This window comes from Neopelma chrysocephalum, unplaced genomic scaffold, assembly GCF_003984885.1.
Source record: "Neopelma chrysocephalum unplaced genomic scaffold, ASM398488v2 Primary Assembly neopelma1_22, whole genome shotgun sequence".
Taxonomy (NCBI): Eukaryota; Metazoa; Chordata; class Aves; order Passeriformes; family Pipridae; genus Neopelma; species Neopelma chrysocephalum.
This window is the reverse complement of record NW_020897689.1, coordinates 23,490,005-23,506,784: the sequence shown is the minus strand read 5'-3', so window position 1 is coordinate 23,506,784 and position 16,780 is coordinate 23,490,005. Positions and strand designations below refer to the sequence as shown.

The window sequence follows — 16,780 nt, the reverse complement described above, 5'->3', positions numbered from 1 at the left end:
TGTGGTGACTCCTCTGGCAACCAACATGTCAAGTGTACAAGTATGAAATTGTTGAGACAGCCAAATAGAAGAAACAAATAAAACCACAAAACAGTCAATATTATCCTCAAGCACACATTGCTTTGCAGTGGGCCAGCAGATCTGTTTGTCCCATTGCATTTATTTAAATGCCTACCTTTGAGAAAAGCAATCTATTTCTACTGAGCAATGTATAGATTCTGATACAATGGAATTCCAGATCTTGGTGGTCCTTTAAGTAATACAGCAGCAGTAATAATGCTACTTTCCAAGGAAAAAGACAAGACACAAAGCACACTCACACGTAATGGTAAATTGAATTTATTTCCTTTTGGAAAACAATTCCAGTAATCTCCAGGTTCAGACCGCAGAGTAAACATTAATAACAGTAACATACAGGTTAGTTCAACTGATTCAAGAATTTGGCCATGTGAAATCATCAAGGAAAGTCTTGAACACTCAAAGCTTCAAATGGTATCCAGGAAAAAAAATTCTTTGACAAACTACATAACAACTATTGCATATATGGTAATGCTATCTGTCATATCGCAAGGCTTACAAATATATATACGGGCCTTATTCAACTGTGGGTTCCTGCTCTGTGAGAAAGAGTCTCTTCATATTTTTTGCAAGAATCTTCAGCAATAAAAAATAGTCTTAGAGTCATCCGTTTGTATACCAAAAGAGAGATTTCTAGACTGAAGTTTAAAAGAAAGAGAGGCCAAACGGAGCTGTAATGGAACATAGCTATTACCCTCTCCCTCCTCCTTGAAAATGACGTTTTTTCTTAAGCTATTTTTTCCCCCTCACACAGTATTATTATTATTTGTATCTTTCTTGAATAGGGCCCAAGTCCACTTGTCTTTATAAGACCATTTTAGTATCAGACAACATAATACATGTGCAACACTTTATATACAGGAAGTCTATCCGGTGCTCAAAAGTTCAAACACATGAACATCCAACAGTTTCGATAATACAAGTTTTATGGTACAATACAATGATTCTGAATAATATACATTAACAATGAAAGTTTCGTGCAAAGAGTAAAATGTGTTCCCTTTTTGTGCCACAAAGAATTCTGTGGAAGAGACTGGCCTTGCACTAACTGCTGTGCTGGGTCATCGTATGATTCTGTAACAAAAAAAACAAAAGAAACAGCTTAGTCACAGGACAGGCATTTCTGTGTGAAAGAAGGATGCAAAAACAATTCTTCCAACATATCTTGCAAAATGATGGACTGGAAAAAGAGTATGTTCGACCCCTCCTTGTTTGTACTATCCAGAGGCATCGTCATTATGGAGCAGAGGAGTTTTCTGCAGCTGTTTCACACCAGTATTCTTTCCATGTGCCACAAGAAGGGCAACACACTCTCTCCAGGTAGGGTCTGGGCTGACCTGCCCCAGTGAAACTGCAAACCAGGTCAGTAGTTCTGGTGTCTGCTTACATACAGCTCATGGTTTATGCATTACAAAAATGAGAAGCGCATTTGTCATAAAAGACCTTTGCTAACTGGCCTGTGCTTCCTAGACTGTGGCACTGCTTCAAATGCATTATTTCATTAAAACCTATTTCCCCCTACACAGTATGGCACAATATATTCTGGTAAGAGTCATTCTATGCCTAGCAGAGAGCTCAGAGACTGATGAGAAAACAGGAGGGGTTGCCACAGCCTGCCCTTCAGTCACCAAAAACCACAGGTATTTTTCCTCAATTGAAGGCAGAGCCTTATGTGAGGTGAGGTCAGCATGGCCTTTGGAGTCTGAAATTCTCCTTACCCATACAAGTAATTATCAAATCAAGCAGCAAACACAAGTTTCACCTTCTTTCCTACCACTGCTCAAATCGAGTTGACCACTTTTAGTAAGATGCTATTTTGCTGCCTGTACTGGCTCAGATCCTTCACAGGCATCGAGGTAAGAGCAAGGAACCAAACCAATACATGTTAAGTTTTCTAAAACATACATAGGATCCATAGAAAACTAGAAAATGTCTGTGAATGCTACTTCTCAGACAACATAGCAGCCACTGATTAGTGATGAATTTTCCCCTTAGTAATCGGGCCAGATTTGGGCCAGTGACCCAGAGGGCAGGAGTGTCACATCCCATGATTTCCTCCCAGACCATCCAGACCCTTCACTCTGCTTTATTAAGTTAATCTGTCTTTAAACCTCTTTGGACTAACTCACTTTAAGATGAACCTGTTCCCACAAGACAGTCATCATTTACAACGAAGTGAACATCTACTGAACCATACCCTCCAGAGCCACCCATGAAAGGGCACATGAAAACTGCCTCAGTGAAACGAATGTGAAATACAGCGTGACTGCAGATCAGCCTGAGAGTTCTCTCTCTCTTCCTCCTTTTCTCTCTCTAAACTGTGCACGCACACAAATAATAGTTCATGGGACATTTGGCAAGGAAAGGGCCTTACAGTAAGACTGAGGAATTTTTAATGTAGTGCCATTCTCAAGATTAAAGGAAAATGACCCAGTGACACTCAAAGATGCAATTTCCAGATGTGAATACAAAATGATTTAATGCTGATGGCAGGAATTCCAGACTGTCCAAGACCAGAGAGTGTTAAAAAAATACACTCTGTCACTTGATTTCATCTAGCTTCTCATCCTTCCCATAAAATCATTTAAAAATGCTGTAAAGCAGTAACAATAGCTGCAGCCAAAAATGTTGGCTGGTCACAGGTAATGGGCTCTGACTTTAAACCACAAAAGCAAGGAAATTAAGATTTAAGCCTGACAGTCAGCCCTTTTGTCATCCTGTTGTGTCCATTTATTGCAGCACTTACAACATAACACCACAGGCTTATTGGAGACCCTGCAGTACCTGGAAACAACAGGACAAGTTAAATATGGGGTGGCAGCCTGAATTCTGATTTTTTCTCTGCTTCCGAGCAGGTGAAGTCATATACCAATTGTTACATTGTAGACAGATATTTGGGGCGTCTTTTGTTTCTAGTCTACTGAGAACAAGCACATCAGTCCATGCCCATTTTTCATTTCTCTTCACTAAGTGAAAAATGCATAATCAGTATGAGGTTGCATGAACAGTTGCCTATGAAGCAGTCAAAAGGCGTTTCAGAATTGCAGCTGTAACTCTTGCTGCAATGACATTTTTGATTTAAAAATAAAAAGATCCAAATATGAAGGAGACAAAATAAAACACAGAGTAAGGAACTGACTTGCCCCTGCTCTCAGTGTCCCTGACTCCTGTGCTTTGGTGCAAAATGAGATTCTCTAGAGATAATGAAGAAATAATAGAAAAAAACCCCAAACATTGCAGAGAAGAATGAGACAGGGCAGGATATTAACATGAGGAAATGCTTTGAAGAGTTTAGGCCTTAAAAATACTTGTTGTAAACAGTCAAAACAAAATGCAGTTTCCAAAGTAATTAAGGCTCCCAAAACGTGAGGGTCTGGGGAGAAATACCTATTTGGCTAAGTGGCAAAAAAATACAAAGTGGAAGGACTTCAGGAGTGTAACATGGACAAGACAAGCAGGTGAAAGATGGGAGGAGACAGATAAGAAAAGGAGGAAAATTCTGTAATCCCACAGAGAGCCATATTCCACTCCACCAAAAGCCATCTATTGGAGACCCCATGTCTAAGTGACTGAAAATTGCAAACATTAATCCCAGTTATGAACTGCTGTTGTTTTTATGAGGGGTGTTGTGTTTAAAAATTTAGGGCAAAAATTCTCCTCTATTATCCACACAGCAGATCTCGACTCTGATAGTCTCTTTGCCTTGTGTGCAGCGAGCTCCCCGCCTCTCCAGCAGTGAGAGTGAAGGCAGGCGGGGAAAGCAGAATTTGGAGCTCCCGCCGGCAGGGACGCGGCAGGGACACAGGAGTGCGGTACACCCAGGGAGAGCACAATATCACAGCTGACATCCCCTGTGCGGCTCGGAGAGCACGCTGCCCTTCACTAAACACACACCAGACAAGCTTGGAACATGCCTCCTCCAGAAACTTCGACTAGTTTGCCTGAGTTTGGAGCAATTAGTGCATCCACTTGCCAAAGAGAAGTCATTTAATGAAGTACAGGAGATATCATATGCTCCCCCTTCTTTGCCTCCCCCAAATTTGATTGCACATAAGCACATCTGTTTAATTATGTGGTAGTCTCCCTACAAAGCAAAAATGTCAATTTCCTGCTTAGCCATGGAAAGGGGAAAATATTTTTTCTTAATATAATCCTTCCTGGACTTCAGCAACAGCTGTGTTCCCATTTCCAAGGGCTGGGATCTCACGAGGAGAAACTAGTTTGCAAATACAAATGCAAGCTTTGTATGCACAAAATGGAGGAACAGTGAAGCAGGAGGTCTGTGTGTCATTGCATTTGTTACTGGCATAGACACAAACTGAACCAGGAAAACTCCTACACTCCAATTTCTCTGTCTCAGAGTTATCTGGAAAGCAGGTATATTACCTGGGAAAACCTGAATTCAATCTATTTCAAAAGCAAAATAAACTCTTAAAGTGCATTTTCCCTGTTCCTAGAGATAATTATTTTTGTTAACTGAATCCAGAATCCCAACTGTTATGTGACCTGCTATAAAATTACATGCCACCACTTTTGTGGATGAAAATGCTTTGGGATATCCCTGTTGTTAGTGCTGAGGAGTTAAAAACATGCAAAGATTTCAGGATAATATGGTGTGGAAGAATCTCCTTGGCAAACAAATATGAAAAGGTTTCTTTGCAGAAACGCTTGAGACAAAAGAGGTAATATTATTTGTTGTTTGGTGCATGCCTTTGTGTTTCAGAGGGAACATGAGAAGGAATAGCTAGCAAAAAGTTCCCACTCACAGCATCAAAATTAACAAACTAAAAAATACCCACAGATAGCCACAGACTCACTAGCCCATTAGAATCCTTAATGTGAACTGCGGTTGCACTCAATTTAAATGGGACTTCTGTTTTTTATGACCAGATGAAACAAGAGATGGCTGTACCTGACAAACAGTGCAAAGAGGGTACACGTGAAGAAATACAAAGATGAAATGTAGATGCATTATTTCAACAGATGGTAACAGTACCACAGCAGCATGTTATTTTTTCCTTAGTTCAAGAACACAAACATGAGTAATCAATCATCACTGATTAAGTAATTATGGTACCCTACATGTTATCACTTATCTGGAATCCTTTATCTGTGTATGTTACAGACTGTCTTGTATTTTTTTTGCATTAAAAGAATAAAAATGCACCCCACCGCACTGCAATACAGTTCCAGGTTGTAAAACAGAACTCTGCATTACTATCAACCTTTAAGCGGTACAATTTATTTTTTTTTTACACAAAAGCAATTGGTTTCCAACAGGCTGGATAATAAGTCTTTTGACCTGCATTCTTCTTTGACCCATTAAGGTCACCCCTGTGCTCGGGCATATAGCTGACTTAGGAAATGCCTGCAAGTCCTGCATTTCATCTCCTGCCCACTCAAAATAAAGCTTTCTTTAAATGTGTCTGTACGGGTCCCTGAAGACCAGGGAGGCATCCCTGTAGTGGGCAATGGAGGGACAGAAGCTTCTGCCTTTATTAATGAATGCAGACCATTATGAGTCTGGCTGGCTCCTGCACTGTTCCCAGAAGCATATACTGTACGTGACTTAAAATGCTAGAATATTGACACAAAGCGAGCTGGGCACCCCTAAGGAAAATTACTCCTTGGATATAATGTAGGCTCGTAACAGCTATTAGAGTACAAAATAAAACCCTCCGGGATCAAACTGACATATACCGCATTCTACCTACTCCTCAAACATTAGAAGAATTTCTTTGTGAAGGCATTCTCAAGGACAGCATTAAACTGACTTTTGTAGCAATCTGCAACAGCTTTTTGGCTTACAGCTTTTAGTACTAAATCTCTAGTTTGAATCAATATAAGTACTATATCTACCACATTAATCAATACATTTGGTTCAATACATGTTCTATTAAATTATACTTTCTAATCAAGATTTTCTGCTTCTCTTCCCTTCTTTTTATTCCAGCTTCTTACCCTGTACCACACTTTTCAAACTGTCTGCAGCTAAGAAGAGGATGCTGGGTTTTCCAGAACTGAAAGGGAAGAAAGAAAGGCTTGTGGAAAGGCAAGCCTTACAAAACCTAGTAGTTGCACATTATCAACATGGTTTCCAGAACTTCGGTCCAATGCTTTGTTACTTAGCTGGTTGTCGTGACCTCTCACGCAGAAAGCTCTGTATTGGACACTGCTGAAATGCTATACCACGTGGAAAGGCAAGGGAGGAGGGAAAGGAGTATTAAGTGGTAACACCCAAAAGAAATAAATGAAACTTATTCAGACTAAACTATATGAAAAATCTCTGAAAAGGTTATTTTTACAACTGTTTCTTCATATTTGTGCTGCTTCAGTATTGCAGCACAGAGTTTTTTGTCAGGCTCCCATTATATTGTGGAAGGATTCTTTCTTGGTAAACTGTAATATGATTATACCCAGGACTAAATCGATGAGGTACTTAGATTTGTAAGACGTTAAGATTAAATACATATTATAAATTAAAATGTAAAAATATATTATTTAGTCTAGGTCTTCGGGGATATGTGAAACACTGGGATAGAAAATGTCTCCAGAAATCTGAGTGATGTACACAGTTACAGTAAATGACTTTCCCACACCTGTGTTAGATTTGGTGGAATGTGGATATTCTTTATAAGCAAAGAATATGAAATGCAATGTCAAAATGATAAACATATATATTGCAGACATTCAATGCATTTTTCACTGTCTTACAGATCACTTGCTTACAGTCAGTTTCTTTTTCCTGTCTCCATGTAATCACTGTGAACCTGCGGAGAAACTGTTGCATTTTCTTTTGACATTTAACATCATCCCACTCAGCTCACAACAGTATTTTATAATACTTTCTAGATGACACTATGTCACCATTAAAGAAAAAGGTGAAATAGCATAATAAAAGAGAAGAACAAGAATTCATAGAATTTAAGGACAGAAAAGACCCATTAGGGCGTTTTCTCCACCCATCTTGCCAGTGTTGGATTATTGCCTATAGTGTAATTTCAAGTGTTTTGCCCAGTCCAATTTTAATTAGAGCTTCCAATGCTTCTCTTGGGAGACTATTTCACAGCTTCACAGACCTCAGGGTTAGTATTTTTTTTCCTGATGTTCATCCCAGGAGAGGAAGAGGCTCAGCCAACCCCAAATCACACATGAAACCAAATCTGCATAGTCAGGAGCTGGTTTCAGTGGAATATCTGGGCCATTTCAAAGCATCTGAAAGCAGTAAACTTACTTTCAATGCCCCAAAACATTACAGCCCTGACTCCACTGCTGCTGCAAGCAATTAAAAAGATTCTGTTACAGTGGTTTCTAAGGCTCAGTTGCTATATAGGTAAGAATGTAGTATTGGGTGGAATTTGGGTTCCCATACTAAGGGTAATGACTTCCATAGTCCACCTCCACTGACTGAATTAACTGCAGGTTAGGGACATATCCAGGTCTGTTCTGTGATTCTATAATCCTTAATTGTACTGACAGAGTATATTTCTGTATTTTTCACATAGGTGAAATACAAAAAGAGCAACTTCAGTTGAAGCTTACCAACAAATGCTGAGCCTACAGATTATTTTCCCTCCCAGGCCCCTCCCTTCCTTTCATAAAACATTAACCACAAAAAATTAACTATAATTGCTTTATCTGAAATGTTTGGAACTAACAAGTGTTTCTGATGTGTTTCATCCCAGGAATTACAATGCTTCTGACTCAAATATTTATTCAGATTTCAATGGTAACATGGTAAGTGAATGAGGGAGCTGGAAAAGAGATGACGTCTAATAGTTTTTCACAGGTGAAAAGTAGGAAGCCTAATAGAGACTTTGGGGCTCGGGAGAAAACAGGAAAAATTCCAGAAAAAAAGGTCCCTTCCAGCAGCATCTCCAGTACTGTAGTGCAGCTGGCAGAGCAGGAGGAATACCAATGAATTTATAAACACACTAAAGTAGGCATGGAGTTTCATCCTGGCCAAGTTTGATCACCAGCATAGACCTAACAAAATACAGCCTCTGAAAGTTCAGATTCCCAAGGAAATAAGGATTTGATCTGAACTAAACCAGAGCTATTTCCACAACAAAGAAGGGGATGAATCCCAAGAGAATCTGTGTTCCCATAAATACCATTTATGTGTGGTGAGCTGATGTTTACCAGCTTTTGAGAATCAGGTCTGTTCTCAGACACGATGGCCAATTAAATGGTCATCTTAGGACATGACTGACCACTGTTGACAACAATAATTTAGGAAAGTCTACAGTGAATTGCAGTTATTCTACATGAATTGCAGTTATTCATATAAATTAGTTCACCTAAGCTATGTGATTTGATATTATATTAATGTCTCTGAAGTGGCATAACTGCTAATCAGATTTTGCTCTTTATCATATTTATGTAAAACTCTTAGTGTTATGGTTCTTCTACTCAAGCATTTCCAGCAGGACCAGAGAAAACCTACCCATAAAAACAATCTCAAACTGGATAGCATGTTCTCAGGGATGCAAACTGAAAATTAAAACCAAACCTAAACCAAACCAAAACCCATGATACCTATTTTTCTTCCGAGACTTCCAATAAGTCAGTAGTAAAATGTCAATGATTCCTTTTGGATTCATTACAATATGTGAGTACATATATCACAGACTTCTTGTATGGAAAAGAATGACATATATTCCTGGGTACAGCAAATAAGACTGTCACCATTGTCACCGGAAGAGAACAGACACAAACACCGATACCTGTTCACCATCCTTGCACCTTTCTCATTATGAGCGTTGGCAGGGGGTTCCCTGTTAAGCCTCTGACATAAATCAGAGTAGCTCGAAGGCTGTTTTAACCCATGGTGCCAGGCAATAACCTCCCATAAGCCTCCCTTACCCTGTTTGTTGTTCATTGAGATGCAATGAAACTTATAATGATGCCTTCTGTTTCAGGCAAGATGAGCCTGGCTGCACGGGCAAGGTGTGTGTATCATCCCCATAAACGATAAGATGATGGTGATGGGGAGAGAGGGCAATGGTTAGCACATGTGCACAGCAGTTCATCAAAATTGGGAAACCTTCCTGTTCATTCATGCAGCAAAGGGGCTGTACTGCTAATCAGGATCGAGGCCTAAGTGTTACTTGTAGAAAAACAAGGCTTTTGTGATACTGCAAATGTTTGAAATTAATACACAGGCATCCTTCCCCAATAAGAAAATTGTTCATTAAGTGGGAATAAAAGCTTTAACAAAAAAGGCAAAAGGAGGCACTTCTGAGAAATATATCAAAAGTCTTATTACTTTAGAATATGGTTATGATTACCCTGGTATAAATTAAGAGAAAATCCTCTGAAATCAAGGGAGTTTCAAGATAGGAACAAGTAAGAATAGAGCCAGGCCTTTTGGATTTAACACAAAGTGAATATTGCTCATATACTCATCGATTCTTGCACACCCTCTGCAGAGGTCATAGCGAGAACTCTGTTCACCCTGTCAGACACAGCCAGGCAAAGAGCAAGCAGAACCCAAAGCCGAAAAAATCCAGATTTATCTGCAGCTATCGTACAACAAAGTAACAGGGAACAACAAGCCTTGATAGGCAATACTGCCTAATAAGATATTCAGGGATTAAGTCAGTGTTTTACAAGACATATGTGTTCATGGGCTAGTAGTTGCTCTGCTTTATTTCTTTTTTCTTTTTTTATGTTTAATTTATGCTGGTGCTTTCTAAATTACGACATCTGTAAACAAGTTTAAGTTTGACCAACCTCCCATTTTATGTTCACAGTCAGCACTCCTACTTTGTGCTGAATTTTAGATACCTTAAAAAAGTCAGTGAGGGGGAGAGAGGTAACAAACATAAAAAACAAAAACAAAACCCTTTGTCTGACAATATGTGTTCATCTTATGTGAATACAAATTTGCATAGCTGGAAGTAAGGAACTGGCTGCTGGAACTGGAGCTACACTATGCACAGATTCATTTATAGGTCAAACCCAATTAAACAAACTACTACTAAATATTTAACAGCTCAGTGCAGTAATTAGTGACAAATAATAGAAGCTTAAATTGATAATTGCACAGAAATGTCCTGTTGGAAACATTACACGTTTCTTGCTCTTCCTCTCATACTCACTGAATCCTGATGCTTTTCAGGGATTAAACTGACAAATGAATCTGGATTTTATACACATCTATTTGGTCTGCAATGAAGTTTTCTATGACTTCTGAAAAGAACCTTCCAAGTGAAATTTCTTCTCAAATTTCCATTCTGGTTTTTTGCTTTAAAGCAGAGTAACTGCTAGATCATGAATTGATTTCAAATCTTAAACCAAGTGGCAGATCCAGAATTTAAGCTCCTGTCCATAGGATTCAAAAGGTCACCCAATTAAAATGGGGAAGCACACAGAGTTGTGATTTATATGCAAAGGGCAACCTTTAAAACAATGATACTTTTCCAGTTTTCCACAGGTGCATGCACAAGAATCTCTTTGAACAAAATTACAAGTGAAATTACAAGTTTCGTGATACAGCCTGAAAGAAAAATGCTGTAACTTGTCTGCACTCCTATTATACAGACAGACACATCCCACACTTGTATCGATCGCTGAGTTCACCTCCCTACCTCCTGACATAACACTGGGTATTGTGCTTTGCAGGTGACATGGGGACAGCCTGGAATCTGGATTCCCCGCACATTGCCAGCTGGTGCGTGGGGCCTTGTACAACAGCGCTCAGCACACGGGAGGTTATGGATCAGCCTGAGATTAACTCACAGCGACTAACACCATTTTCACTCAGCTAAAAGCAAACCCTTAAATAGCCCTGTTTTTAAATCAGCAAACCTGCCTTTCGTATGTGGAAATCATATTTGGAAGTTATCCAGCCACTAAGCATACATACACCCAGTTCAGAGAATGCAGGAGTGGACTGAAGCATATTTTGGATCCTGAAATCAGGAATGCAAGTGAAAATATGTCCCCTCGTCCATGGTATGTCAATTTTTGAATGTGTAGGAAAGAAAAGGAAAAGCTATGGTGTTCTGCTAGCTCTCCTCCTCTTCTAAATGCTCCAAACTCTGTTGCACATTGGTGCATCTTTTTCCTTCAAGACAGTCTGCAAGGAAAGCCAGATTGAGCGGATTTGGTAATAACAGCCAAGGATTTCTGAGCTGATAAGCAGAGGTCCCTATGGACTTTGCTCTCTGACATCCTTCACAACTGGTTACTGAGCCAGCCCATCTTGGACATCTTACAGTCCTTTTTCCTACAGCTCTTCAAACAAGGAATAGCAGGAACTGGGACAGTGCTTATGTGGCAGGCTTGGGGGGGGTGTGTGAATTACAAACGTACTTGTTGGAAAAGAAACTAAGGACTATTTTATCCCTTCATAGCTGGTGATTAGTTAAGACAGTTAAGAACCCTATGTTGAAACATTTTGTTCTTAGAGCAACCTCATGTGAGTTCCCCCCTTTTCAGTCCAAGAAACTCCATGTTTTAAAGGTGATTTCTAGACAGACCAGAATGCTACTTTGCCCTTTTATAAGGAAGTCACTACTTATCTAAATTTTGTGAGGACACACACTGTAAATCAATAAATCTGGAGCATTTACTGACATGTCATAGTAGGACAATAAAATTTCATGTTTGTCATTGTGGTTGTTGGTCGTAAAATTCAGAAGTCCGGATTCTCTATTGTCTTCTATTTGTTCTGTTTTGTTGTTTTTTTTTTCACCCATCATTTGCATTCATGTAAAAGAAGTGTGAAATGTGACCACAGTTTAATGGGAAGAACTTTACTCTCACTTTCTCCTGTTTACATAACTTATAAAAGGGGGAAGACAGTGAAGTCCAACTCCTACAATCTAATACTCCTCCTTCAAACAAGAAGTACGCCACAAAGAAGCACTCTTTTATGCTTTTTTCCTTCCTTCCTGTGAGTGTAGAAGTATTCTCCTACCAAATGTCATTCTTTGAGGCTGGTCATTCCGTTTCCTGTTAGACATCTGGCCAGTGACACATTGCAAGTGAGACATGTCATTAGATCCTGCCTTGACCCTGTACTGACAGTAGAAGAAATGCCTCCACCCCTCACTTCTGGCTTTGGCTTGTGATGCTGTGGTACTCCTGTCTCCTTGGCTACCTCCTGTGAGGGGATCCAGCCTTCTGCAGCTACGGCTTTCACCCCTCGTTGCCCATTAGGACTGCTTTTAGTGCGGCAATCTTCGAATTGAGTGGAAAGAATCACATTTACAGGGAAAATAACTGGAGACAACACTTACACTCGTGCTGTCTATGTTTAGTACCAAGGTGTCTGAAACAGAGAACTTTAATTCCTTTACAAAAAGATGTGCTGTAGCTATGGTGAGGCTAATCTATAACCCTCACAGTCTTATATAATTTGCTACTCCAAGTTAATTTTAATTCATTACAATAAAACTCACCTAATTAAAAGAACTCTTTAAAATAAAGTATTAGCTTGAACCCAGGAAAAAAAAAGGCAGAATCTTTGCTATTGGAGGGCAATTCATCATACCACAGTGCACACTTATATAAATTCAAAGGTAAGCTATAAACAAGTACCCACAGCAATAGTGCCATGCATAAAGGGACAGGCAACAGGAGGCCTGCTTTCTAATCAGCCCTCAAAGGAACCTGCCACACAGAAGTGGCACTTATTCTAATTTAAAGCTCTCACAGTTACTTTAGCATGGCAAAATTTATAAACTAATAACTTTAGTATACAGACTGGCACTCCAAACAGAAAAATAAACCCCACACAACAGTTCAGGCCCATGGAGAAAACAGCTTTCCCAGAAAGGTACTGTTTTCAACAGTGAGATGTAACCTTTCTTTGGGGGATGCTCTTATGGTCCCTGATGCTCAGTAACAATTCTGCACCCTCCCATTACATCTGTACTGTCACCTCACTCTGGTCTGTAGTCTATCGTCACCACAAATCTCTTCTACATCTTAAGGCATTTTACACACCTGTACATTTGTGTCCTGGTCAGCTCAACCAACGAAATACTTCTAGATTTGAAAGAGCCTGCTCTGGGGCTATGACTTCCCTTAAAATGTCATTAAATAGTCAGGGCAATCTGCTTGCAAAATGTCAGTTGAAAAATGTATTTAATATTTGCAATTAAAGCTCACATTCTTTCTCATCTCTATTAGTTTTTCTTCTAAGCAACTATTAAAAATTACAAAAACTGTACTGTTCCCCATTTAAATACATGAAAAAAAAAAAGAAAACCAGAAAGTAATAAGAAGGGTTAAGCAGAAAATCTCTGTAATACATGCAGCACAATATTGGATTTTTTTTTTGTTATATCCTAAACCACCCCCCTTTGTACAAAGTTCCTTTTCAAATCAAAGCAATACTACATTAAAACAACTGCAGGCAAAATTCTAAGACACAATGAAGTTTGTGTCAGAACACTCATCACTTCAGGCTGACCTGTCAAAGTATCTTGGGGAACATGGTTAAAAGACAAATCTGCAAGTTTGTAAGAAACTTTTGAATCATAAAAAGTATGTGTTGCTCACAAACCATGGAATGCTAAGCAGTGTTAACTGAGCTTACTGATGCCTAGAGCAGATGTCTGTCCCTTCCTACTGCTTCTAGGCACACCTGCTCAGGCTGTGCTCCTAAGAGCATTGAGAGGGAGCCAGCATTTTGAAGCTCTAACAAAAGAAAGCAAATAAATAAAAAGTTTGTGCTCAAATGAGTGATGTGGAGTAGAGAGATCAAAATTTAGTACTATATGCAGACATCTGCTGTGAGCAATAGAGCTATCTCATAAATTTGATATGGGTGAAGTTATCAAGATGACGGTTTTGGACCTTGATAGGCAATTTCTTTCACCTGCATTTTCAGGAGATTCTCAACACTTAGCAGAATCTGACCCCTGCACCCAAACCACTTTCTTGGAGGACCCAGCATGGTCTCAAGGTGCCTCTTTTTAGGCATTAGGAATTAAGATTTTGGCCACAGGGCTTGCTTTTCCAGAAATGAATGCAATTGTCAAGACAATCTGCAAACTCACCAGAGAATAATTTCGAAGGGTTTTTGAAATACCTCTTTTCACAGATATATTTCTCTATTAAGTTCTGCACAAGGGTCCAACATCTGCAGAGATTTACAATTCTCTGCTAGATTGTGTACATTTTCAGACTAATTCCTATACAATCACTGTATGTTATTGTAAATCCATGTGGCCTAAATATTCAAATCATGGGCTACCATAGTCCTCAGTGCACGTTAAAGCATTCCTAAGACTGCCTGAATTTACGCCAACTCATAATAGCCCCATGGGATTGTTATACCAATTAAAAATCCCTGGAATTCATCAGAGTCTGAGACATGCCTGTGAGGACCAAAAGGGAGTGATACAGAACCAGCTTGCAAAATAAACAGGATTTGCTGCGTACTGAGGGAATCCTTGGCTGTCTGACTAAGGTACCTTTTATACTGGCAGGGGATGCAAATTGGAGCCTGAGGATCTGCACTTTCATTTTCAAAGCTCTTTGCAAACATCAACCACTTCACCTTCACACCATTGCTTCAAGGGAAGTAAATATGTACAGTTCCAGCATCTTCTGTTTTCTGGAGGTGCAAAGAAGCACAGGGCATTTTTATAGGCACAGTCTCTGTTCAGGCACAAAAGGGAGCTTTTGACAACCTCTTCCTTCATGGGAAATGAGTTTCCCAAGGCCACTAAGGGAACTGGTGGCAGAACAGGGTTTACTAGAGAGATCCTCCAGTCCAGTACTAAGTCCACCCTGCCTCCCCTGCATCACATCGAAGCAACTTGCTGAATTCCAGCCGTACACTGCTTTGCTGTAGAGGACAGATTACTGCATGTCATCCTCTATAATCTCTCCTGTAAAAGGAATTCTACACTCTTCTCGGGGACCTCCCCCTTTGCTTCCCCCCACAAATGGTGGTAGGGTTAGAGACAAGTTGTTTTCTCAAGGCTGAGATTAAAAATGGCTCTGTGTTTTGCTAAACATTCCTCTGAAGCATGGGCAGCGCGTGCATGCGTGTCTGAAAATGACCCCAATGAAAGGAAGGAATGAGAGATGCTAAACAATGCTGTGCAAAGTTGCAGACTGTTCGGCTACAGGCCAGAAAATGAATCCAATTTTTCATTCTGTCATTATAAATATTTCAGTGCAAATGGTACTGATTTTCTGCAACTGTGGTTAAGCAAAGGGCCTCTGAGTGAATATTTAAGGAAAAAAAAAGAAAGAGAAGAAGAAGAGGGAAGGGGAAAAAAAGAAAATAAGAGGGAGGGGGAAAATTAAGGTTAGCAACCAATTAATTGCAAACTTTCCGTGTAAAAGATTCTGGGAAAAATTCTACAGTGATGCAGCGTGTGACTCGAAGGAGGAAAAAAAACATTTACTCTGCTCTTCTTCTGACAGTTTCTCATAAAATATCTGCAGTCCATCTATCTTTTAGTACTCCAGGCTCCTCTGGAGAGCAGAAAATAGTAGTTTAAAGCTCACTTCAGTGCCAGTCTGCGGGAGATTGCTTTCCACAGGACCCCTGCTGATGGAGGCCTAGGGGAAGAGGCCCAGGAGTTATTCAATCAGTCCAAGGCTCTGGGGCGGCCGGGGCTCCTTTGAGGGCTGATTATAAAGCTGCCCTCCTGTTGCCTGCCTCCGAACAGAACGAAATGAGCAGCCTCTTGCTGAGCAGATTCTGCAAGAAGGAATTTCACCTGTCATGGAGTTTGTCAGAATTTCAAGATTTATCTTGGTGCAAAATTAATAAAATACCAACTAGGATTTCAGCCTGACTACTCAGCTGTGTCATCTCAAAGTGATCTTTCACCTAAGAAAACCTGGACACAGAGCTACTGAAGTCATTCTTGCCTTACTTTTGTTCAGGAGCTTCGACAGATGATATGACCGAATAATAAAATGATTAGAGGTGGATTTCCTGACAATTACACCCAGCGTCAAGTGCTGGGTGGGTGCTACTGTCCTAATGCATGACCTTCCACCTTACTTCTGTGGCTCCTAAATCTCCCTGGAATAAGCTAGGAATCTGAAATAGAAAAAGATAATTTCTGCAGTTTATAACCTAGCAGGTCCCTTATGGCAGCACATCTGTTAAGTTCATACACTAGTATTTTCCAGGTCTGGATTTGATTTATAAGTTTTAAAGGAATACAAACAATAGACTACATGAGATTACATCCAGTGAAACACTGAAAATTAATATTGCTGTGACAGTCAAGTACATGGTCTTTTAACCATATTCTGAGTTTAATATTGCAGTAAAGTGCCAGGTTGATAAAGCATCATCTAAATCTCTGTGAACTGAGTTCAGTTCTTTCAAAGCTAGACAGTCTCACCAGTCTTCTGACAGTGCCTTACAGCAATAATAATAATAACAAATCTTCGCACACTACCTGTTTAGTTAAGATTGTACTTGCTTCTACTACTTGGTCACATGAATTTCAAGTCTAAGTTAGCAAAGAAGCAATTAAGTTGCAGCCTGCAAGAGAGCTTTTCATCTAAAAGAGGAGATCAACTTGGAGAAAATAAAATTCAGCTGATGGGTAAATAAATATTATTCAATTTTCAATGCTTTTGGTTCAGATCCTGACATGGACAAACAGAGATCCACTGTACCAAGAAACAGCAAAAAATGCCCAGATTGGGAAGAAAGATGTATTTGCCATCAATAGCTCTTACCCTAAACTGTGGTAATTTCTCTATA

At 39.7% G+C, this 16,780-nt stretch overlaps 1 protein-coding gene across 7 annotated transcripts in view; it reads right to left on the bottom strand.

Annotated features, from left to right (window-relative positions):
* Positions 1-323: 323 nt before the first annotated feature.
* Positions 324-16,780, bottom strand: part of ZNF521 (zinc finger protein 521) — a 229,379-nt gene continuing 212,922 nt past the window's right edge. For all 7 annotated transcript variants that reach the window (XM_027675027.1, XM_027675045.1, XM_027674990.1 and 4 more), the window contains one exon: positions 324-1,152. In XM_027675027.1, coding sequence (XP_027530828.1) covers positions 1,123-1,152 — 30 coding nt within the window. In that variant the 3' untranslated portion in view covers positions 324-1,122. The remainder of the gene's footprint in view (positions 1,153-16,780) is intronic.